The sequence below is a fragment of the Corvus brachyrhynchos genome, unplaced genomic scaffold (assembly GCF_000691975.1).
Source record: "Corvus brachyrhynchos isolate BGI_N302 unplaced genomic scaffold, ASM69197v1 scaffold5, whole genome shotgun sequence".
NCBI classification, from domain to species: domain Eukaryota; kingdom Metazoa; phylum Chordata; class Aves; order Passeriformes; family Corvidae; genus Corvus; species Corvus brachyrhynchos.
Window position 1 is genome coordinate 13,234,966 of NW_008238321.1, and position 25,075 is coordinate 13,260,040.

The 25,075-nt window shown below is 39.7% G+C and overlaps 1 protein-coding gene across 3 annotated transcripts in view; it reads left to right on the forward strand.

Moving 5' to 3' along the window:
* PDXDC1 (pyridoxal dependent decarboxylase domain containing 1) overlaps positions 1–24,915 on the forward strand; it is a 26,541-nt gene extending 1,626 nt beyond the window's left edge. The window contains exons 2-23 of one of the 3 annotated variants that reach the window (XM_008633534.2): positions 5,385–5,458; positions 5,993–6,058; positions 7,219–7,302; positions 8,263–8,409; positions 8,945–9,134; positions 9,690–9,758; positions 10,262–10,340; positions 10,871–10,955; positions 11,819–11,867; positions 11,964–12,065; positions 12,229–12,354; positions 13,022–13,072; positions 14,016–14,079; positions 14,937–15,025; positions 15,700–15,805; positions 16,894–17,065; positions 17,690–17,808; positions 18,654–18,775; positions 20,655–20,747; positions 20,842–20,938; positions 22,093–22,197; positions 23,002–24,915. In XM_008633534.2, coding sequence (XP_008631756.2) covers positions 5,385–5,458; positions 5,993–6,058; positions 7,219–7,302; positions 8,263–8,409; positions 8,945–9,134; positions 9,690–9,758; positions 10,262–10,340; positions 10,871–10,955; positions 11,819–11,867; positions 11,964–12,065; positions 12,229–12,354; positions 13,022–13,072; positions 14,016–14,079; positions 14,937–15,025; positions 15,700–15,805; positions 16,894–17,065; positions 17,690–17,808; positions 18,654–18,775; positions 20,655–20,747; positions 20,842–20,938; positions 22,093–22,197; positions 23,002–23,261 — 2,349 coding nt within the window. In that variant the 3' untranslated portion in view covers positions 23,262–24,915. Of the gene's footprint in view, positions 1–5,384; positions 5,459–5,992; positions 6,059–7,218; positions 7,303–8,262; positions 8,410–8,944; positions 9,135–9,689; positions 9,759–10,261; positions 10,341–10,870; positions 10,956–11,818; positions 11,868–11,963; positions 12,066–12,228; positions 12,355–13,021; positions 13,073–14,015; positions 14,080–14,936; positions 15,026–15,699; positions 15,806–16,893; positions 17,066–17,689; positions 17,809–18,653; positions 18,776–20,654; positions 20,748–20,841; positions 20,939–22,092; positions 22,198–23,001 lie in introns of those variants that run through there. The other 2 variants (XM_017734232.1, XM_017734233.1) reach the window with 2 other exon arrangements.
* Positions 24,916–25,075: the final 160 nt, after the last annotated feature.

Below are 25,075 nucleotides of genomic sequence, written 5' to 3' on the forward strand. Positions count from 1 at the left end.
CAGGATAGGAGAGGAAATGTTACTAAATAAATGATTATGTTACCCATTTTTAAAAATTGAAATGGAGGCGTTTGCTGCCCTGGGCGTTTCTGCCCAATGCACTCGCTGTACAAAGCAAATATTGGCTCTGTAATGCCGTGAGTGCCGGACAGAGCCTGTTTTCCTCTGTCACAGTGAGTCAGTCGCACTCGGCAGAGGCTGCTCCACACCTGCGCTGGGGCCGGCACCTGCCCGAGGGTCCTGCCGCTCCCGGAGCTTGGCCCCGTCGCTCTCTTGCTGTGGGGACAGTGTGCCTCCGGAATAACGAGTACTTTGTGTGCTTAAGGCTTTGCATGCACACGCCCCTCCTTGCGTCATTTACTATATCCAGCATGCTCGGTTTTATGTGATCTTTGGGATGGTCCAGAGAAATTTGAGTGGGATGTGCTCCAGTAAGATGGCTGGGAAATTCAGGAAGTAGCCTTCTGACGTGGCTAATTGCTTGGTGGCAAAAAAGTTTGATATATTTATTACAAGCTTCATGAAGAATATACTGTTACAGAGTATTTGTTAGTGTTTAAAAGCTTAGGTTCTTTACTTGTGCTGAGAGAAGTGGCTCCTGCTTGTTATGAAAAGTTTTAGTTATATAAGTAAAATTTACTGGAATAGCTTGGAGTGAGGTCTCTATGAACTGGAGTGAAAGAGTAATAGTATGATATGTGGTTATTTAAAGAAGGTGCATTAGTACAGAGCAAGTAGTGTAGTACTGACCAAGTTCTTAAAAGCTTTGCTTGACTAGTTCATCATAAGAAGGAATAAGCACACTGTGAGAATGAAATACCTTTAAAAAGTCCATGTTTTGATTATTCTTCTGTAAGGAATCGTCTATAATGGTCTGCAAAAACTTGCATGTCTGATTTTTCCAAATATGCAGATAGATACGTGTCAAGAGTTATAATTTGTTTTACTTTGTCTCTTATCATTTTTTCCACGTCTGTGATAAAAGCTCTAGTTCTCTGTATAATAAAATGCCATAATACAATTATGGTCTTCTAGATATTTAGCAGCAAGTGCCCTCCTGGAGTAGTCTTTGGTTAAGATTGTGGTAAATCTGTACAATTTGCATTTTACTTAGTCTTGAGCATGCTTTGTCAGAAGTCTTCTCCCCAAATATATCTGAAATTCCTCCAATCTGGGATGCATTTCTTTGCAGAGAATGTCTGTTCACTTATCTTATGCTTATTTAAGCATTATGATAATAGAGCTGAGACTTTTATTTGAACCATGGATTCGCTCCTTGCCATGTATTTATACATGTAGCTTATCAGGATGCCAGTGATAAATACATTTTAACTTGTAGTAACATTTGTTACAACTTTGTATTTTTCATAACCATTTTGGTACAATCACCTGATGAGCTGTAATGCAGTGACATTGAGTGACTGCCATCATTAGGGTCTTGCAAATGGAAAAAGATTTTTTTTTTTAGCAGATGAGAAACTTCCTGAGAATTGAAAACATTGCACAGTAGAACTGCAAGGAAAACCATTGTAGAGTCTGACACACAAGTGTGCACACCAAAAACCTCTTGGCTTGATTTTGCCAATTAACTTTGTTTCAGCAGATTTTTTTTTTTATTATTATTTTTAAGGTATTAATATTATGTGTCATAAGTGATATAATTACAGTTAATTTTATCTGAAATTCAGAAATCTTTTGTTGGGCTGAACTTATTTAAATAATTCAGGAAGCCTGTGTTAGATTTCAGGAGTTTGCCTTAACAGAACTATTCTATTTTTTTTCCCCCATTTAGATTTTGATAGAAGTGACCAATCTTCTGAAAGATTTTAACATTTCAAGTTAGGTGACTTTGTCAGCGGTAGAATAGTGTAAATTCTTTCCTTGTAACTTCTTGCTGTCTCTACAGCAGTATTTTTCCCTAAACATGAAAAAAACTGTTTTGGTTTCTTGCTCAGCCTGTGGCTCTTGTCTTTTGTTACTGTGCTGTTTACCACAACATCCTGGTAAGTTTACAGAAAACTCATGGCAGCAGAGCTGCATGCAGGTCCTGGTGCATGTCAGGGGAATAATAAAGATTAAAAGAGCAAATACCTATGAGCAGAAGCCTTGTGATGACACAGTGCCATTTTTATTCAAGCCAAACAGTCGTGAAGTGTCTGCTTTTTTTTGTTATCTTAAACTCTTCTTACCCTGGAGAATAAACACAATATTCTTTTGGCTGAAGAATGCTGATACTGTTTGAGATTAATTTACTATTGAGAAGAGGTTTTGGGTTTTGATGGTAAAACTTTCTTTTCAGGCAGTTATAATAACATAGTGGGAACTGCTTAAAATTCATCCCTTTATTTCATTAGGAGTACAGCCTACAGACATGAAAAATCAATATTGTAAAACGTTGGCATATGAAGCAATGTTCTTCCTTCTGAATTTGCAATTAATGTTCAGTCTTATCACAGTTGGAAAATGGCCCCTTATCCTCTCCCCAGTTGCCAAGTGACTCCAAGGTGTGACATCCTGCCTATAAAGTCATAAACAGTACACAGTTCAAAGTGCTTAATAAAATAGTAACAGATTAGCTACAGAATAGGGGAGTGACTACTAATCAAAGCTATTGCAGGATAACCTTAGGGAGTTGGATTAATACATTTTGAAGGCAATGAATGATAAAAGACAAAGCAGGCTGAGGTATATCAGGGTCTTTGAGGGGCTGAAGGAGGCAGGAGGTGTTGGGATGCTGAATGGACACCTAGAAGGAAAAAGCCATGGCTGGTGCCTCCTTAGAGCTTGGAAGGATTTGCATGTCCTGTAACTCCCCTGGTCAAAGGCTGCCTGTGATCCAGGGAAAAGATTGAGTGCAGAAACTTCCTGCAGCTGCTTAACCTCCTAAACACATGTGTTGTCCTGTGGTTCAGGAGGGAGTGTTCAAGAACTCCTCCCGAGTCATTTTCAAAAACAGTTCAAGACCGTGAAAAAAATACTCTGTTTATTACTGCTCTTGTTATTAAAGTGTGTTCGGAAACCTTTCTTAACTAAATGGTTTGTTGCTGCAACTTTGCCACACCTATTTTTCTTGCTGCTTAAAATAAGCAGTGTCCTGCTTCCCACCTCCATGTCCTTACTAATGTGAGCAGAGGAGGAGCATATATAAAGTTCAGCATGCAGCAGTTAAAGGTGGGCTTTTTCTCCTTCCATAATTCAGAGGAGAAAATAAGTTGCTGCATAGCCACTTAGCAACTGGAAAAAATCAGAAGGGATTAATTTTCCAATTCAGCCCATATCAGAATTCAAAGACACTGTGGATTTCCTAGCATTTTTTGGAGCTTAGTGTAACTTAGGAGTTTTGAAGCTGTATTTTATGTAGTTACTCTGCCAGCTTATTGGCAGAAGGGTTTCATGCGTGTGTAATTATTAGTAAGAGACAGGATGAGTCACAAGGTAGGGATGTGCAGTTTTTAACATCTGATGTCATTTCAGCAGGTGAATTTTGTAAGTAGTGAACAAAAGCAGCTCAGAGCCCTTTCTGTAATGTCTCTACATTTCAAGTCCTCATCTACAACACATCTGTTTGAATAATTGCATGTGATGCTAAGGAAGGTTCAAACAAATAACTGCCTTCCAGCCACTGATGATGTTTTATGGCAGCCTGAATTAAATTATGTGAGATAGTCACAATCAGTAGATTAGTCCAATCGTTTACTCCCTTAAGGGCTTGCAGGAGCAAAACTGATTTTTTTTTTCCCCCAAACTTCTTTCTAGAAGTTTCTTTTTAGAGTTTCTTTGACGTGGTACAACTCTGGAAACCAGTCAAAATGTGTGGACATATCGCCAAAGATCAAATTTATATTTTTTCTTTGATTATATCTGTTTTCTTCTGAGTATTGAATGCTTGCAGTGTGTATTGGGTTTTTTTTAATCTCTGTGATGAGGTCTTGAACTTTTTGTATTTGTACTACTTTGTCACTCAGTGCTTAATCAAGTTGTGGCCCTCATACTCAGTTGATGTTGTACAAGTCAGTGTAAATGTGTAAAAACCCATTTATTGCTGAATTCTGGCAGTTTTGATGGGAAAATATTACTCAGTACTTGCTCTGTTCTTTTGTTCTTCCCCCAAACATTTGTTACTGGCCAATTCCAAAGCCACAGAATAGAGAATTGTCAGTCTTGGTCTGATCACTGGTGCCCGTACCTGGCTACTGATTCTTTCAGCCACCTACCACTTGCTATAATGTGAGTTAAATCTCAAAATATTTGGTTAAAATCACTCTTTGAACATATGGTAACTCTCAACTTAATTTGTTTTCTCCTTTCTTGATCAGTCCTCCAGATGAAAATTGTGTAAAATCCTCATGTAAATGAATCCCGCTACCTTCTGTGATTAAATTTGTTTTTGTGTCTGCATCTGCCTGAGTGAATGCATTTGCCTGTGGGATTTTTTTCTTTAAACAACCCCTGTCCCTCCCCCTGCCCCCCCCAACCTTAGCAGCAGCCTGCAGGGGTAACCACCAGAGTCTTTGGTATGTGGGTGGTGGCTTGGTGTTGAATTTATGCAGAGGTAGGGAGAAGAAACTCTGTCACGGGGTCACCTGAGTATCTCAGGGGGGTTTGCTGTCTGATGTGATGGAGCTTAGCAGTGGTGTTGCCTTCTACCATCACGTTGGGGTATATTTATTTTTCAAATATAGGTAAATCAGGCTCTGCCAGATGACACCTCCACATTCTCTGGAAGCTTCAAAAGGCATCTAATCCTTAAATGGATAAATGTTCCTGTCCAGGTGTCTTGTGTCAGTGTCACAAACTTCTGCCAGGCCTCTTGGGTTAAAGTTTATGAATGACACTTCTTCAAAGCCAGAGCAGTTCTTTGGGAAATACTTTGAGCTTGTCATTGGTTCAGGGCAAAAAAGTTCCATGGTTTTTAAACATTTCCGTCCTGGCAATATCTGTGGTTACAGCAGTGAGTGGCCTGTTCTGTGCAGCTGGAGGGCTGTAGCTGCTGGAGGATAATTGCTGCATGTCAGCCTGTCTCCTGCCACAGGTCAGCTTTACTCTTTTGTCTACATAAAGGGAATTTCTCCAATAAGTTAAAATTAAAAACTGGTTTAAAGATACCAGAAATAGCAAAAAAATAGGTTTAAAAGAGTATTTGGGTTAGGTGTTTTCTCATCTGTTTTGAAAACTACTGTTGTAAAAGTCTACTGGGGAAATGGCAGGGAATGGTGCCATTTTATTTCTCTTTTCTAGGGCAGTCTCAAAAGATACTTTCTTGTGTTTCTAGGTGCAAAATTTCGACTTTTTAGCCTCTTCTAGGATTTATTAGATTGTAGAGACAGTAGTAAGAAAAGTGGTTTTTGATCTTTTCTTTAAAGTTGCTATCTTTTTCCTAAAAGATGGTGGACCCTACTCTAGCAGAAATGGGGAAGAATCTGAACGAAGCAATGAAGATGCTGGAAGACAATCAGAGGTGTGTGCAAAGGATACAATAAAAAACTACAGCTGTTTGTGCTGAAGGGAGGATTATTTGTGTCACTGACATTAAGTCGAAAAAACCGTCATTTTCCTGGTAGTTTAAAGTCATATTGTCATTCTGAAGTTTACACCTATACAAATCACCTTTATTTCTCAAATGATGGGGTTTCTAAAGTAAATGTGTGCATTTTTATGCATGCTCTCTAATACTCAAAACAAGTCCAACAAGTCTGTTTTTCAAAGGTAGGATTTTTTTTTTTAGTATTGCAGTGCAAGTAATTTTTAATTCCTGTATATATGAGATTCTTCTCTAAGCTTTCTCTTAAAGAACTGAAAAACCCAAACAACTTGGGAACTTTTTAATTCAGTCTGAACAAAACTTTTGTGTTGGTCTCATCTGGTTTATTCCTGAACCTGTTAGTGAAATAGATACATGTCAGTATGTATTTCTGCAAGTCAAAGTCTATTACGTATTTGATGTTACAGAACACAAACTAAATACAGAGTTTATTTTGTGTCTTTAACTTAGGAAAGCAGAGGAGGAAAATGAAAAGAAATATGCACGGAAGGATATTCCTGGACCACTCCAAGGCAGGTAGGCAGCAACAGTTTTTAGATATTGCTCTTTTCAAAATCTTAAACTACACATGGCATGTTTGTCTTCCAAGCAATTTGTATTAATGGAACTATTAACATTTTCCAGGCATCATAATAAACTTTTTCCCATACTCACATAGGGGAGAAAAAAAGTAATACTATAATCATACCAACTATTTTCATTCTCATGTAGAAAGGAGAAAAAGAGATTACTTGTCCTTGGTGACTGAAATTTTGAATTCATGGAATCTGATGAAGTATTGTTGCCTACAGTGGTGATTGAGACTCAAAGTAAACAAATTTCTGTCGGAAAAAAGTACCCAGATTAAAAAAAAAAAAATAATTGAGACTGATAAGGTAGAAAACAGTAAAGAAACAAACAATAAAAATCCCAAACCCAGAAACCTCCCACCTTTTCAGCGCAGCTGTCTTTAGCAATTAAACAGAGCTCTTGTGCATCAGGCAGGTAAGACCATTGCACCTGAAAACTAAGGTTTAAATAGGTTGTGTCCTCTGTGGGAGGAGATCCTGCAGGAGCTCAGGCTAGCACTTCAGAAAATACTGCAAAGTCTCTGCTGTGCAGAAACTAACCCTGTTTTTGAGTGGAGACACTGAGTTATCTTTTCTGTGAATAAAAAGCAATTTCAACAGTCAATATAAGTTCCTACACTACTGTAAATTTTAGTTGGAGTTATAAAAGTTGAGGTGTTGTGGATCCTTTCCAGTTTTACCATGTTGTCTCATGTCAGAAGTCTAACGTAGCTTGTGTCTGCCAGAAACTGAGATTAGTAGGGAATTGTTTAAGAGATGTGCTGAGTTATGAGCTGAAGCTGCTTCACGTGAAGCAAGATGTGGATCCTTAGCTGCTACCTTAGTTGGCTGTGTAGCAGTAAGAATTCAGTGTTGGCAAGTCAGGCTTTTCAGACCAAATTTTCAGATATCAATAGATTTGTTTTTCTGAGTCTCCTACTATAAGCAAGTAGAGTTTTGAATTGATTCAGCATCCTCATCTTTGTGATCAGTTTTTCTGAGACCAAGGAACCATTTTTGTTGCTGTACTCAGCATTCAGTAAAAGTGCAGTGTCCCACATGGCTTCTTTTAGATGCTGGTATTTACCTGTTTGTGTCTTTTTAATATGGTTTTGTTTCCTCTCCCAGTGGCCAGGATATGGTGAGCATACTTCAGTTAGTTCAGAACCTAATGCATGGAGAGGAGGAAGAGGAAACTTCACAGTCCTACAGGTAAGGCCAATATCAGGTACTGTATTTGGAAGACACCTGATTTTGTTATATTCTGATCACTATAGAACTTACTTAGTTTTAAGTTCTATGTATGTTTCAGTATATATAATTTCTCTATATATTTTAGTATATAAAGTGTAAAATATTGTGCAACCAGGTAACTTTTTAAAGGCACTTTACATTGTATAGTGAAGCAGAATAGTGCATGAGGCTTGGCTTTCTTAAAATTACAAAGCTTTCATTACTAATTACTAAATTGAGGTATATAAGGGAGTTGTTTTTGATGTGACAGCTCATTTTTTTTCCACTTTCTGAAAGTTGTTTTAAGTCAGAAAGTCTTAAAGCTTTGAATACCAATAGATTTTTATTTTGTATCTCTGTAGACTTTAAAATTAAAGGAAATAAAATTTGTTTCCATTTTTCTGCAAAATGGAAATAGTACTAACTGATCTGCAGAAGATTATTGAAAACTAACATTCAAAAAGCATGTTCAAGATTTTTTAAAAATCCAAACAAAACCAACAACAACAAAAAAAACCAACCAGAAAAAAAGCCCCAAACCAACCAACCAACCAACCAACAAAAAAAACCCGTCAAAGAAAAGCTCTGCCTCTAAAAATAGTAAGTGTCCTGAGTTTTCTGTGCATAGGAGAGTTTAACGTTCTTTCAAGTCCCAGAGCAGGTAAAGTGCTTCGTTCCAGCTTATGTTGGCTGGTTCAAAAGCAAGAGGTGTTCCTGTGAGCAGCTGGGCAAAGGGAAGTGCTCTTGTCTGCACTGGCACCTTAGTGTGTCATACACAATGACAGGAGGGTGGTTGTGATATACTGCACTTCTCTCTGCTAAAATTTAAGTTGCATGTCAACCAATTCTGTCACTCTACATTAAAAACCCCCGAACCCTATATTACTGTAATGTCCGTGACTTGTAGTCGGTCAGCTGTTTCTCTGTTCTGGCTTGCAGGCTTCAAAATGTTGGTGAACAGGGTCACATGGCTCTACTGGGACATAGTTTGGCAGCTTACATATCTGTGCTGGACAGGGAAAGACTGAGAAAACTTACAACAAGGATCCTCTCTGACACTACTCTCTGGCTCTGCAGGCTTTTCAGGTGAGTCCCTGGGAATAACTTGTGTGAGAAGGTAATGATAATGTTTAAAAATGGATGTGACTGCTCTGAGGATGTCAACAAAAGAAACCACTGTCCCACAAACTTAGAAATACTTGGAAGGTCTGAAACACAACCTTAACCTAGCCTGAAGAATGTCAGGTTACATTGTCTTTAAAATTAGCAGTCCAGAATTTACATCTGTGTTAAAACCAGAATGAAGCCTTTTGTGTGTTTCCTCCCATGCTCAACTCTCAGTAAGCAAGGTTTTGAACTCTCTGAAGACAGTCTTAAAGGAACCCACATGTTTTTTCTTTCTTACTCTGAATCTAAATGAAAATACATACTAGGCTTCTCTCATTGTTAATCTCAACCTGTCTCATTAGTGTTTTCTTTTAATCTGCTTTAACCTGGGAAAATAGAAGTGTTTTTATTACCTTCTCCACCCTCTGGCAAGCTCCTTTGCTGCTCAGTGTTATTTTAGTCCCTAAACTGACTGTTGGTTTTGTTGATCATATTTACTTGGCTTTTCTTGCAGGTATGAAAATGGATCAGCCTATTATCATGAAGATGATCGTGAAGGTCTCCTAAAAATCTGTCGACTTGTGATTCACACCCGCTATGAAGATTATACACTTGAGGGATTTAATGTGCTCTACACTAAGCAGCCTGTCATATACATTAGTTCTGCAGCCAGAACAGGCCTGGGCCAAGCTCTCTGCAATCAGGTAAAGTCAGTCAGGGGGGGTTTAGCTGCAACTAGAACCTACCTGGCTTCATATTGCCTGCATAGCTTTGGTGATTTTGACAACTTATTTTTCCTCATGGTGGAAATAACAGCAAAGGAAGCAGAATCCATACTGGGCATAACCTCAGCTGTAGTGGACCCTACACTTAAAATAAAACCCTTTGTCCGAGAAAAATACTTTGAGTTTTTATCTACAGACTGTGTTTTGCAGCAGTGATACAGTGGGAGGAAGAGAATTGAATATTTCCAGTGAAAGGATCCTGCGTGCTAACTTCTTTAAAAATGCGTGATTGTTTCTAGATTGCATTGTGCTTTAAATAAGCTGTTGGTCATGTGAAATAGACCTGAGCCCAAACATACACAATTTGTCCTGTGCTTTTTCTCTATTAATTTGATTATAAGTTTTAGCAGAAAACTTAATTTGTAATGTAATATTGAGGTTTCTATTGTCATACTGGTTTTTGTGTCGCTCTGTATTTCTGTGAACACGTGAAATGAATATTTCTCAATTGAAATTCCATAATTTCTATTGCAGCTAGGGTTGCCCCTTTCCTGCATGTGCCGTGTGCCCTGTAACACTATGTTTGGATCTCAGCACCAAATGGTAAGTTTGTCTACCCTAAGAGCTCTTTCTGTGTTTTGGTTGGTTGGTTTTTAAGCCTCATTAAATGAATATCAAGTATGTTGTTAGGAAAGGCTGTTAATATATTTACTTTTTCAACCTCTAAGTCTTCTGTGTTAAAGCTGTACAAATCACACATGGAAACTTTCTAAAAGCAGCTTGTATCTTGGTCTTGTCATTTGCAAAATATTTTAATGGCTTTTAAGTAAAGTGCTTTTTAGTGCAAGATTTCTAGAATAGGAGGAGTTGGGGTACTTTCACAAATTATGTGATGTATTTGTGTTTTATTTTTCACAAATACTTTATTTGGCCTTCAGATTATTTTGCCTTTGAGAAGAAGAAACTGCAAGCCACAAACAAAGCCATTGAGAGTGTTTCCTTTCAGAACTTCAGAATGCTGTTCACTTTCAATCTTAATGCATTTTCCCAATTCAGCACAAACAATTCAGTGTTTGACAAACATATTGTTTTCTTACTGATACCAGGATGTTGCTTTGTTGGACAGAGTGATTAAAGATGATGTTGAGTCTGGAAAACTGCCTTTGTTGCTTGTGGCCAATGCTGGTAAGTGCTGTGGGTAAACCATCACAATAACCCCCATGCTATTTCATGAATACAATTAAAAAAAAAAAAATATATATATATGTATTTTCCTAAATAGCTCAGTGGTTGCATATCAAGAAATATCAGGAAATATCTTAATGACCACACAATAATTACCTGTCCAGAGGGGATTTTATTTAACTGGTTTAAATTTGGATTGTACTGTTACAGTTCTGCTTATGTCAGTTGATCTATTAATATGACTATAACTTATTTTAGTGAGCGCACATCTCCTGTTAAAAATCAGTTTCACATTAACACTTCAGAATTTTTTGATGGATATGCCATCAACTTTAGCTTGAAAAATGATATTTTTCTTCTAGTTAATTAAACACATGTACAAAATTTGCTTTAAGTACAAATGACGGAGGTTACTGTTACTTGCTTGGGACCTGGAAAATTATCTGAGATGTTAATCAGTACTAGAGGGTCATTTTATAGAGCCTTGGTTTGCAGGCTGATCCTTTGTCACTGCCTTTTTCCTGTTCAAGGGACTCCAGGTGCTGGGCACACGGACAAGCTGGGCCGGCTGAAGGAGCTCTGTGAGCAGTACAAGATGTGGCTTCATGTGGAAGGGTATGAAACTGGAGACTTATTTCTCTATAACTGCATTCATTTAAAAGGCTGATTAATAGACACCATCTAATTTGACAGCTCACAGAGAGCCATACAGCCATACAGCCAACTTTAGTTTTGTCATAGGAAGCATTTTATATGGTTATAATTTTGTTATTGTGAGATACAAATTGATTTACATACCCGGGAAGAATTAATTGGAAAGGTAATTTCAGCACATATTAGTGATTACTTTTATTCAGATGGTAATCTTATCTGCCCTTGCTTTGAAGAGCTTGAAATATGTATAAAAAGACCTTCTAGGCCAGGGAGGCCTAAAAAGACCCAAGTCAGGAAGGACATTATACAGAGGTTACTGAGAATGAGAAGGGAGAATGAATGACACTTCAGTTAAGGTTGTCAAAAAGGCTGCAGCAAGAGCAGTGGGCAGCAGGACTGGGAGGGGAATTAAACCAAGAGTAAAAGAAATTCCAAGAACTTGGAATGTCAATGAAGACTCCACTGCTCTAAGATTATACTTTTTGAGCCTGAAATAGAGACTGTTTCTCCTGGTATTTTGTGGAATAGCTATATTTGCGTACTACTTATTTCTGATACCAAATTGATGCTAAATTATGGATAGGACCTTGGGTGATGATTTCACCAAAGGTTGGATTGAAAATTTTTAGATCAAAGTAGATTTTTACTTTTGGGTTTTCAATCTCGGAATAACAAGCAGCAACATCTCCTGCATTGTTAATGAAAAATATATGAACAAAAAATTATCTCCCTTTATACATCCATATGAAATATTTAAACTGCAGATTAAAATGCTGTCTCTTAATACATATTTAATATATGCTAAACTCTCTTCTTTTTTCCAGTGTGAATCTGGCAACTTTGGCTTTGGGTTATGTCTCCTCTTCTGTACTGGTATGTTTCACTGTATCTAGAAACTTAATAATGTGCTTGTGTAAGGTTAATCAAAATAGATATGGCTTATATTCTGCTTATTGTAATAAACTTCAGGCTGCTACAAAATGTGACAGCATGACTCTGACTCTGGGTTCCTGGCTGGGACTCCCAGCAGTGCCTGCAGTGACACTCTACAGACATGAGGATCCATCCTTGGTATGTTCAGCTTCCCACTCACCATTCTCACGATCCTGGAATTTTGATTCTGATCAGTGTGCTGCCATGTTCTTCATAAGCATCTAAAGTATAATTTCCAAAGCTGGCAAAAGTGGCAGCATTGAGGAGAGGTTAACAGTGGTTTGTTTGTTTTCCTCCTCAGTCCTTGGCAGCGGGGCTAACATCGAGCCAGCCCGTGGAGAAGCTCCGTGCCCTACCACTGTGGCTCTCCTTGCAGTACCTGGGCCACGATGGCATTGTGGAGAGGATAAAACATGCCTCACAACTGGTGAGCAACAGCTCAGCAGTGATTTATGACAGCTCTTGACAGATCTTTCTGGTTATTGTGATGTGCTGCAGAAGGCTCAACTAAAATACTGCAGTTGTTGGCAGTATAACATTGGTTCATATTGTCACACACATGATGAAAGCACAGGAAAGTGTTTGAGGGAGGGATGTGCTTTTACTGTTGGATTGTATGTATTTTTTTATAAATGAGAAAAAAAAAGTCTTTGTTCTTCCTAGACAGTGAAGTAACATAATCACTTCCTTTTTTGTCACTTCTCTTAACTATTTTTTCTTGAAAGCTCTTCAGAGAGACTTTATTTTCCTATTCTACTTGGCATCGTATTGATTTAAGTAATAGTGAATTACTTTTAGTAAAAAGGACTTCAAAACATTTCTCGAGGTACAAGTGTGCACTATGTTTGGAATCCTTACTTTAGTAAAAGTTAAGGTCCAATATAATGCGTTACTTACAAAATGCAGTGCTTATATGCAAAGTATTATTTCTTAAAGGTACAGAAGCTACTGGCATGAAAGACCTAAAAGAGTATCAGTATCATTAGTCTTTAAGATTTTGTGGCAGTGGCTGTTTCATGTTTGTCAGAATAATTTTCCACTTCTAAAACTGTGTATTTCTCTCCTCCATTTGTTCTCCTGCTCTGGTCTTCTAGAGTCAAAGGCTGCTGGAAAACTTGAAAAACCTGGATTTCATTAAAACTTCGGTACAGTCTACTTCTAATATTTTGGTTGTATATCTTAGTTTCTGCCTGTTAAATGATAAAAATAACTTTGACTAGAATAAATTATTTTAAAATATTTCTTAAATCATAGTTGTTGTTTTGAAGACGCTCGGGATCTTTCTAATTAAGTTCTGGTGTTCAGTGAAATCTCAACCAGTTAGGGTTCAGTGAAATCTCATGGCTTGGTTGTGTGTGACCTCTGGATCGTGTTTGTTCCATTGTTCTGTACTCCTGCACTCAGGGGAGTGCAGAAGAGCATCCAGAAGTTGTGTTCAGAGCTTGATTTAATTGCATTTAGATCATGGATTTGCTCAGTAATACATCTATGAAACCAGTTTCCATAAGTGTCTCTAATATATTCTGGCTGCATCTTACCCTGCTGTAGAGATCATATTGTGAACCCTGTGAAATTGTACACAAAAATTATCCCAGCTGAAGTTTTTACACCAGAAATAGGTTTAAAAATTACAGCTAATGTATTCATTCCAAATTCAGTTTCTGTGAGATGTCCTGTCCAACAGCTGTGGTTTGATGATTTTACTTGCTGACCCCCACCCCTGAATTTTAGTTGATATTTGATGTATAGAAAATTTAGTCAGTTTGCTGAGTAAGCTGTAGAGTATTAATGGCCTTGGGAGTTCAAGTTACTGTATCACTTACCTTTCAACATAAAGAAATCCTGCGTTTATAGGATTGTGAATGTAGCTTCAGATTGTCTCCAGAAGTAGCCCAGTCTGTTTCTCCAAACTGATCCAAAGCAGGATCAATTACAATCTTATTTTTCCTGCTGGAACTTTGTTGATGTTTCCCAATGATTCTGGGGTGATTTCCAAGAGAGCTAAAGCTTTGCTTAGCAGTGTGAGGAATTATACATGGTGTTAAATCTTTAAAAAAACAGGGGAAAATATTTTTTTTTCTTTTGAAGGTTGAAGATGAACTGAGTTCACCAGTGGTGGTTTTCAAGTTTTTCCAGGAATATTCAAATAGAGGTATGTGATTTATTTAAAACCAAACAACAAGGAAAAAAGCCCTCTCTATACAGTATTTTAAACTAGTAAGTCACCAAATGAATTTGGGATAAATGTGATATAGTGCAGTTCACTCGTGTAAAGTGCTTTTAAAAAGGTGGTGAATGCTGGTCATAATCTGTGACAAATCATACACGTGATAGCTTCTTTTTTTAGACAGACTGCAGTGTTTTAAATTTTCATAACAAGTAATTTTCTGCCTTCTTGAGTGAGAAGATTTGCATATGATTTTGATCTTGAGAGCAGATTCTGGAAGTCTCTTGCAAGCTGCAGGCTGGGTTTGAGTGTACTGGTGGGGAGAGACTTTGTTTAGGTTTTCTGTTCCTTTCAAACATTTTGTAGCTAGTGGCAAGCACCACTGTTACTGTGGTTTACTGATTACAGTTACTGTTGCAATAATTTTAAAAGCAGCAGAACACATTAGGAACTGCTCGGGAAATGCTGTCACAGGTATTAAGTATTGCAGCCTACTGTGACAGGATTTTGCTTTGTGAAAATACTGGTTGTATTTCCATTGGAGCATTTTAACCTTAAAACTCAGAATTATTTTACTGGTTTTGGGTTTTTTTGGGTTTTTTTGTTGTTGTTTTTTTTTTTTAAAGCTGTTACATTCAACTCTGTTTTACTTCTAGTGTTTATCATGTTCAACATACCTTTACAAAAACATCCATGTTCATCTTCTCCAGGCTCAGTACATGGTGTAGATGTGCTATATTATCTAGGAAATGTAATTGTCTTTTATCTAAATTTTAGGTTGGCTTTTGTTTAATTAAGTAAATAAAAATCCACTTCTGTGATTCTTGTGTCTTTGGATTCAGATCAGACCTCACATGCTGCACAAGCCTCAACTATTCAGCACCCCATAATAAGCAACGAAAGGCACATTTATGACACCTTCAATCAGTGGGTAAGAATGGATGCTTTTCTCTTTAGGGGAGTGACAGTGGAATGGTTCAGGGGGTCATCAGGAGCTATAAACCCTTTGTTAGAGTATTTTGAAAAGTATTCTTGATCCGATTTCCTTTGCAGAACTTATGGCTATTTAAAAGATTAATTTACTCTGAAGCAAAGTTGCTTTCACATTTCTGATCATTTTACACATTATTACTACTGAAATAATTCCTGAATCTTAAGCTGTTGTTTTTTCCCCTGGTCTAGTGGGAATATGTGAGAACTAGAATTCTTTTAAATCAGCCAAATGCTCTATTGCCAATGCCACTGTATTCTTGAACAGACAGCTGCCTTTTCCAGCTCTTGAGTTAATTCTAGAAGCCTGTGCTGGCAGGGCTGAGCATATGGCTGGTTTGGCTCCATTGTGCAGTAATCATGGCACACCTAATGGCAGTGGCAATTTTGCAGAAAATTCTGACTCATAACACTTGCAGCTTATCCTGAATTTTCATTATTTTAAGCAGCTGTCAAACTCAGTTGTCTCACCCGCAGGGTGAAGTATTTTGGTGCAAGAGCTGATTTTGAGAGAAAACTGTGTACATGTTGTTCCCTGAGCTGTGGCAGAGCCTGAGGCAGGGCCTGCAGGAGCCATGCTCTGTCCAGTTCCCTAACTGTGCCTTGTCCCTGCAGCTGGGAGAGCAGCTGGCACAGCTGGTTCCTGCCTCTGGAGTCGATGTGGTAGAGCTGGAGGATGAAGGCACCTGCGTGCGCTTCAGCCCCCTGATGACTTCTGCAGGTAACATTCACTCCAGTCAGCCCTTTGTGCAGGCTGGGCTTTGCTATGGAATGGTACAACAATTTCCTGGGGTGAAAGCAGGTGTGCTGAAGAAGCTCCTCAGAATATTCTCCTGTGGGGAGGATTTTCTTATAAACAAACCAAAACCACCTCAGCTTTATCATTCTGCTGTACCTCAGCACTGGGTGCATTAGTGGGAGCCCTGCTGTTATGGGTGACATTGCCTCATTACCTCTGCAGAGAAAGACTTCCTGGTTACTTTTTAAACTCATTAGGAAAAGCAGTTAATTAGGAAAAGCACTTAAATTCCTTCTCTCGGCTGCTGAACACCAGATGCCTGACCTTTCTACACAGGTGTTTCAGCACTGCAATGGTACTTGTATTCAAAATACATCTACTTAGCTAGAATAATTATTTACTAAGCCTCTAGGGTTTTCTATAATTACTGGTGGAGGGGGGGGGCTGTTTATAAAAAAAAAAAATCTGTGTTTTGGAAAGTGTCTTAAATTTCCTGTTTAAGCCCGCAGTGTTTTACTCTTAGTTCAGACTCTGCAGATGCACAGAGCAGTGTGCAGGGCTCAGGGGGTGCACAGTGTCTCCTGTAGGCTTGTGTGGGGTGAGGGGCTTAGGCTGTAGAACAGCTGACATTCACGTGAGAGGGTCCTGGTGTACACAGAACAGCAGATTTTAGAATAAAATTACTTGGTGATGCTGTGATGTTTTGTTTTAAACCAGCATGGAAGCTAATTCATGAGCAGCTGGGCTATGGGAAAAGGATGTTAGTAGGTTTTTGTAATGCTAGCTACTGATGTAATGTAAAAGGGTATTGTAACATATCCTTATTTGTTTGTAACATGAGAAAATCCTTTTTATTACGTTTTTTTAAAATACTTACTTCCTTTCATTTTGATGTATCAGTGCATAGATAACTGACCCAAAAACCTACTTATATAGAACAAGATATTTAATACTATCTGTAAATTGTATTTGTCATTAACTTGCAGAGTGGCTCCTTTACAAATTACTTAATTCAGACATCTGTGTCACATCCATCACATTTGCCACACACTAACACTTCTGCTCTGTAGTTTTAGGAACTGAAATACAAGACATTGATCAGTTGGTAGACTGCTTAAAAATGAAGATACCGGTGTTGACAAGCACACTGCAGCTGAGAGAGGAATTTGAGCAAGAAGTGAGAAGAACAGTTGGCCTGTTATATATTGAAGATCTTGGCTGGCCAGGATTAGGTGTTGTGAGGTAAATTATTTTCTTCATGCTGTATTTGCAAAGACTGTGCTTGACCAGACAGGACTACGTGGTCTCTTCAGTGGTGATTTGGATGTTTCATTTCCTGATTGTTTTCTGGCTTTGCACCCCAGTGGAAGCTTTTTAGAAAATTGCCTTTATAAAGTTGTTTTCTTTGATTATTTCTTAAAGAAAAGCTGAAGAGCTGTTTTGGGCACCAGTTGTAACATTGGAAGGCTGTGTGTGTATGTGTGGGATATGTCATGAGCAAGTGCATCTCACTGTCTCTAGCCAAGCATAAGTTATATTTTTTATCTATAATGGCACTCACTGATATGCTGAATAGACTTCAATAAACCCTCCAAGTCTGTGTTCTGATCCTTTGATACAGTCCTCTGGGAAGGATTCTGTATAGTCAAAACAGCAACTAGAAATCTATTGTGTTGAGTTTGCAGCAGCAAGCTCGGCCCACTCCAAAATCCCCAGTGCCAAATGCCCATAAACTTGCTGGTAGGAGCTGTAATGTTCTGAGGTTTTTGTTTGTAAAATACAGGAATTTGTAGACAAATACTAAATGTGTAGGTGCTTCTGTATGTACTGTAAAGTGAAATTACTATCTCTTGGCTTGGTTTGAAGGTACAACCATCACTGTGATGGGAAGAATGATGATAAACAAGAAAAAGAACTAGAAAAAATCAATACAGAACTTCTGAAAAAGTTAAATGAACTGGAGTCGGATCTCACTTTTTCTTTGGGTAACTGCAGTATTTAAAGAACTTCTGTTCAAGCTAATAGTCAATCTCCTAGCTGTGTTAGAATGATTTGATAGGTCATTATAATGCAGAATGAGCTGCTGCCTATGTGGTTGCTGCAGAAGGAACACCTGTAACTGTTTCCTCCTCCCCCCTGTTTCAGCTGGGGAGTGTTCACTAGGTGAGCAAGGTGCACTGTTCTCAGAAATCCTTGTGAAAACTGATGTATGGGCAACTAGACCAAGAAGGGTTTCCGTGTCAGAAAGAATATAAGCTGCAGGATTCCTCTGTGTAAACTGAGCCTTCTCAAGTAGTGCTGGATCTAGTGGAAAGCAGATCTCATTCCAAACCCACTGGCACTGGTGGTTTCACTGCTCTCTGTGGCTCGATTAAACACTTCAGATGACTTTTGTGATAATTAGCAACACTTTCACATTTACACAGTGCCACATGATAGCTGAAACAGTATTAATTCAGTATTCAGAACTCTGGTCTTTTTCTGATCAGCTGTCAGAAATTAAGTGCCCTGCAGTTGTGGAACCAAATAACCTGTAAATGGCAGAGTTAAAGAGTTTAAAGCATATTCAACACTGGTATTTATTATACAACTCCTTGACTGTATAAAATATCCACTGTTTTTCTTGCTCAGGTTATGTTTTCTGTCTTTGAAAACCCCCAGAACTGAACCTTCTTGGCCTGCATAATTTGTAGCCACACAGATGCTGCCCTTAGGTACTGGAGTGGGGAGTGTGTACTGGGATTTCCAGATTCATGAGCACAAGCGCTGCAGCCATTGCAGGATTGCACATTTGTTCACCACAAAGACCTGACTCTTCCTGTGTCCCCAGGTCCGGAATTCGGAGGGCAGAAGAACTGTGTTTACATTGGCATGGTCACGGAGGATCTGGATGTGTCAGAGTTGGTTGAAACTATTGCAGCAACAGGCAGAGAAATTGAAGAAAATTCAAGAGTATGTATTAATAACTCACAAAACATTGAAGCACCTTTTTTTCTCCCTTTCCATATTGGCTTCAGGACATGGTTTTGTTCATTGTGAATGTAGAAGTTGTGCTTGCCCACAACAGTTTTAATTACTGTGGAAGGAATAATCTGTGTCTACTTGTGGAGAATTATGGATTATGATATTGTGAGGATGTCTGGATTTGTGTTCATGGTCCTATGTGCAGTTCTAATGAAAAACTTCAGTAGTACTGAAATAGCCTCATTTTATTACTCAAATTTTAAGCTGTCAAAAAACAAAAGTGAAAGTGTAGGTTGATTGTGAGCTGGTATTTCTCTTCACTGCTAGATGTGGTGGGATTGAGATTCTTTATATACCATCTTTAAGATAAGATTATGCTCTAAGATGTGTGAAAAACTTTAAATTGGTGTCTTAAACCCAGAAATTACAAATTACATTGAAGTAATAAAGCTGATGATGCAACTCCTATTTCTCAAAGCATTTACCTGAATAGAGTTCTCCAGATGTTCTCTAAAACTGAATTCTTAAGTGACCTACATTACATCTGTCCCTTCATTCTGCTAGTGTTGGGCATTTAATTTTATCATCTCAAAAATAAATAGAACTTCAGAAATCCTTTGCCTACTTCTGCTCATGGGAATATGCAGTGAGATTTTTTCTAGCAGTGACTTCTTGCCCACTCTTGACTCCCTGTTCTGCGTGGAGGGTGACATGAGGAATGCTTTGCCCGTAGAGCACCTTCAGTTTTTTAACTGTTGTAGTGGAGAGGTTGGAACTGAATGTTGGATATGGGCCCCTCGGATCCTGAAGGAGCAGAGTAGTGGAAGACTCAGAAAGGTGCAGTCCTTGGAACCAGCCGCAGTAAACCTGTGGATCTTCATCATTTGATCCAAAGCTGGGAAGCAGAACCCATCTGTGAATGCCCCTTGCCCCACTCAGATGAGGAGGGTTGGTACAAGAGGGAAGAAAAAACCCACATCAGTCCAGCCTGCCCTGAGGACATGCACTAAAGGCACTGAAAGGCAGGACCAAAGCTGAAGATAAACACCTTGACTGGGCCAGAAAACACAGTGGTTCTTCCTGATACTCTGAATTCCACCCCACTGCCCTCTTTCCTCTAGCCAGGGAGTACCAGGGTATTGAGCTGCCCTGGGGGTCAGTTCCTGGCTGGTCTCTCCCCCAGGGAACAGGAGCAGCTTCCTCTTTGCTCTTTTATTAGCTGACGTTTGGCATTTTGGAGGAAGTGCATGTCCTTGTGCAATATTAAAACCAACATTAATACATGGAAATTGGCAGTTGTCTTGCACAAAGGAAGATGTAGCTTCTTGGGTTCATTCCTTGCCCCTGCAGCTGTCCCAGTAAACTGCCTGCCCTTTGCAGCATAGAACACAGCCGGCCTGGGCTGCCACAGGGATCAGTGGCAGCTGGTTTTTAAATTTATGAGAGCAGAAAAACAACGTGAACCTACAGGCTGACACGTACCTTGTTACTGTGAGGCTGATATAAGTCCTTGGTGCTTCTAGGAACCAAAATGTACTCTATACATTCTTCCCAGACATTCATCTGAGGAACATTTATACACTAAGCAGGTCTTCAAAGAATTTGGGTCACAGGCTCATTTCTAAGTGTAAAAAAAAAAAGTACCATTCCTGTTTAAAATTACATTATTTTCTCTGGGTTTATGTGTTAAAAATCTTGCAGTCAACATGTACATTCTTTAATTTATAGTCATAATGAAATAGCGATTGTCACATACTGTCTTAAATTAGAAAAATATCTGACTACCCTGTCTCCATCCTGAAAACCTGAGCTAAAAAGACAATTTCAAGTCCAAATAATATATGTCCTTATTTCTGGATTTTATTAGCTGTTGGAAAACATGACTGAAGTTGTTAGAAAAGGGATACAGGAAGCACAGCTCCAGCTTCAGAAAGCAAATGAAGAACGACTGCTGGAAGAGGTGAGGCCACAAACACCGGCCCTGTGGTACCTGGAGGTAACTTGTCCCCCCGGGGGACTCTTCTCACCAGCCAGTGTTGGATTGTGCCTTGCAGGGGCTGCTGCGACAGATCCCTGTGGTGGGCTCTGTGCTGAACTGGTTTTCTCCCTTCCAAGCCTCGCCCAAGGGAAGGACATTTAATTTGACAGCAGGTAGGGCTCAGGGCACCTGCAGCCATGTCATTGGGACTGCTCAGTTCGGTACTGAACCTGCAGCACAGTTCCTGTACTGGTTTGGTCATGAGTGACATAATCACCCTCAGGATGTATAAGAACATGCTTTGCACTATTTCTGTAATGCCCAGTAAGAATCTTCTACTCTCTCTTGTACAGTTTACGTTTTGTTCTTGCATGTTGAATCATGTTAAAAAAGGCCATGATAGACATGGGCATTTATTAATAGAGGAATCATTGCTGTGACCTCTGGCTGCATATGCTGGAGGAGTTTGGGGGTTGTAAATACGTGAGCTGGGGGTAGCTTGGCCTTAGCACACTGCTCTTCACATGAGTGCATGTGTATCCTCTCCAGTGCTTCCAGGGCACTCGTGTTCCACTGTGCCCCTGAACAGGATGCCTGCCTGGAATCCTGATTTGGGATGTTGCCTGGCTGCTGCCATCCTGATAAGTGCTGGTCTGTGTGCTAAACTGCATGTCCAGCAATTGGAGAACATGTTAAAGCCAGCTGGGGACTGGCATCTACTGGGCTGTGTGGGAAACAGTAGTAAATGGAATGGTACAATCTGTTATTTTACTCTCGGATTTGTAGTTTGTGTCTGGGGATGTAGGAAGCCTATAAGCTTTTACATCAGTGAGACCAATGTACCAACATAATACTTCCTGAAATTATAAACTTTCACTGTAAAAATACTGTGGCAGTCATAGGAATAAATATTCCTGGGCAGAGTGTGTGTCACACCCAGGACAGTGGCCCACTGTGTGTCTGTACCCTGCAGGGAAAGCTTCGGGCTGTGCTCAGGGCCTTTCGGACTCTGGATGCACCAACTGGCAGGTTCTTAGAGCAGAAAACAGTCTATTCCTCAGGGAATGCTGACCCTGCATGGCTGAGATACCCCTTCCAAGTGCACCACTCCACAGGTTGCAGCTGGGAAGATGTCACATGCCCAGAGCAGGAAGGAAAGGGGACTATGGAGTGTAGCAGTGTTGTGAAATGAGCGTGAGGGGAAACATGATTCACTTTTGAAGTCTCAGCACTCGAGTCCCTGGGTTCTCAGAAATGCATCACCCCCATGTGGCAGTTTGCAGTTTCAGAAGTAAGTTTTAGTCAACTTACTTTTTTTAACCTGCAGGCTCTCTGGAATCCACAGAATCTATGTATGTATCAAAGGCCCAAGGAACAGGCACCACTCCACCACCAACTCCCACTTCCAGCCTTGCAAAGCACAGACTTCCTGGTAAGTTTCTGTGGCCAAATTTAATTTCCGAAACTTCCCCATCAGAGGCAGACCCACATGATTTTCCATCTTTCATAACATCTGGAACTAGAGCTCATCTTCTACCACCTTAAAAACCTTAATGTACACATGGCACGCAATACTACCGCAAGCTGTCTTCTCCCCACACATTCTTCCTGGGACCACAGGAAGTTATCCCATTAACTGACAACTGTCCATGAAGTCTAGAATCTTCCTCTGGAATATTATGAGGTTATTGAGCTTTAAAAATGAGCAGGTAAACAATCCAAAAGTTTTATTTGAAATAAAAGCATAATAACATGTAGCCATGTACTTCAGCAACTGCATTTCTTTTGCTACCAAACATTCTGTGGCCGAATCCATTCTGAGGTAAAGATCTGTTAAACTGATGGCACTCTCTGCATAGTTGTATTAGTAATTAATGCTGATTTGCCTGGCAGGAACCCCAGTTTTAACTCACCTTTTGGGCTGGTGGCTTCCAGCCTATGACTTTCAGTGCAGTTTTTTGACCTGGAATGATTTCAGTTTGTGTGCAGGCAGCTTGGCTTCAGCTCAGTTTTATGTGTCTCTGCATACACAGGATACAGTAACAGGTGCTATTACTTTGCAGACCTGTCAGTAACTCAAGGGAGTGGGGGCTATGTTCAGGGTCCAAAGTAGCACACAAACAAAATCTACTTCTCTGCTGTTAAAAAATTCCAGTACTTCCTTTGGAAACTGAACTTGTGCACACCACTGTATTTGCTGCCTCCATGGGTACATTATGCTTCAAACTCTTCACAGGTCAGAAAGCTTTCAAAAGGTCTTTAAGAAGCTCTGATGGGTTCAGTGAGACCAGTTCCATCAGCCACTGTGATGAACTGGATAAGATGGATCAGAGACCCCCAACTCTCTCCCCTGGCCAAGAGCAAGGACCTTTGGAGATGGAAAAAGCAGAGGAGCAGAAGGAGGTGGCACAGGCAAAGACAGACACTGAGGACATTCACAGTGACAAATTGCCACCAGACTGCACCAAGGTAGAGGACCAAGCAAGTCAAAGATAAAATCCAAAGTGTGGATTTCAGACTGTGCCGAGGAAGCCCCTGCCCAGGGAGGCAAGGTGGCAGTGATGCATTGAAAATGTGAACAGTGCCACACACAGTACAGTAATAACTACTGGAACTTATTAACTGGCATTTTGCACAAATACACATTCCCTCCGCTGGGACAGAGATTTGTCTTATTGTACACTTGTTACAGTTACTTTAATCCTCTCCATGTTGGTGTCACCAAAGCTGTAGTGAACTTTATTAAGTGCTCATGAACGTTTGTAAAAACACTTGGCAGTTACCGTTCCTGCAGGAGTCCACGCATGACAACAGTTGCTAACTAACCACTCAGCCATGCACCCAATAATTATAAAATTATGTTACTATACTTTATAAAAAACAAGCAACTGCCAGTTGTTCACCTTTATTTAAAATTCAGTTTAGCCTCTCCTGCAAAACATCTCCCGCAGTCAACCTAGTTCTGTACTGCTTCTTTTCTGTTACCTTATCCACACCCTGCCCAAGAGCCGTGGGGTGGGGGCACTGGGGAGGGACAGGTGCCCTAGGGATGGGAGTCACTAAGGAACGCTGGACCATCCTCTCTTTGTTCTTGCACTTGTACCACTTCACCCCCCCAGCCATGGCCCTGGCTATGGTGGGGACTGAGTTAGGGAGTTCTCAGCCTTCTAGAAAGCAATAGTGCCTCTGCATGCCTGGCCAGCTTCCTGCTCCTGCCCTGGGAAGGAGCACAAGGCACTGTTACTTTCCTTTGCATGGCCTTTACACACCAAATACTGAACATGTTCATGCAGTGTAACTGGGGTTCTTTCTGTTGTGTATTTTTAAAGACAGTTGTAGTAAAGCTTGAAAAACCAATACATTTGTGATGGTTTCAACACTTATTTTTTGAATAACAGTAACTTACCTATGGTAGGAATTGTACAGACTCAAAAGAAGTTATTTAGGTTATTTACAACACAGCACAACTTTAGAGTGTCTGGGACTACTTAATGCACAAGCAAAGCTTTGAATAAATCAAAATCCAATGTGTAAAAGCATTTTCCCCCAAATCATCCTAACCACTTCACTGCAAATTTTCAGAGCCTCTTGTGGAAAAGCCATCTTTGGCAACATTTGCTTTCCCCAAGTTACCTGATGGTGATACAAACCCTCCCCTCCCTCTAGAACTGGATACAAGTACTATAGTTTGCTCCAGTTGGGTTTTTTCCTCCCTCCATTCTCCCCTCCCCCCCCAGGTATCCCTTAACACCATAATGACTCTAGTGGTAGTAGGACTTACTTTGATAATCTGCAAATTTTGAAGGTTTTGAATTGTACTGGCACCTGATTTGACTCTCAGCTTCTCAAGCCTGCAGGGCTGGGATGCCATGAACAAGGTTAATTTTCCTGGGGTAATTTTGGGGTAATTTATGTAAATCAGTGCAATTTTTTCTAAAGTGCAAAAGCAATTAAGTTGGCTAGTCTTCCTCCGTGGTTTCTTCAGTGCAATGAAGTATAAGAGTAATTTGTTGGGGATAAAAGTTATCACCACAAAGATTAATTTTTAATGTTTTTATATTTGGAAATGTTAAATCAGTAGTTTTGTTGGAATGAGCTTCATTCTTTAAATACTTACCTGAATGTTTCAATAAAGATTCTTCAAATTATTGCTCTGGAATTAACTTATTGTTGAAGGACACTTCCCTGCATTCCAGCAAGCTCGCTCTTTCCCCCCGTGTGTGCAGAATCATTAAATTAAGTGCACACCAGTGCAGTGACTCACCTTGTCAGCCTCCAGCATTGCCACCTCTCTACCTGTGCCCATCAAA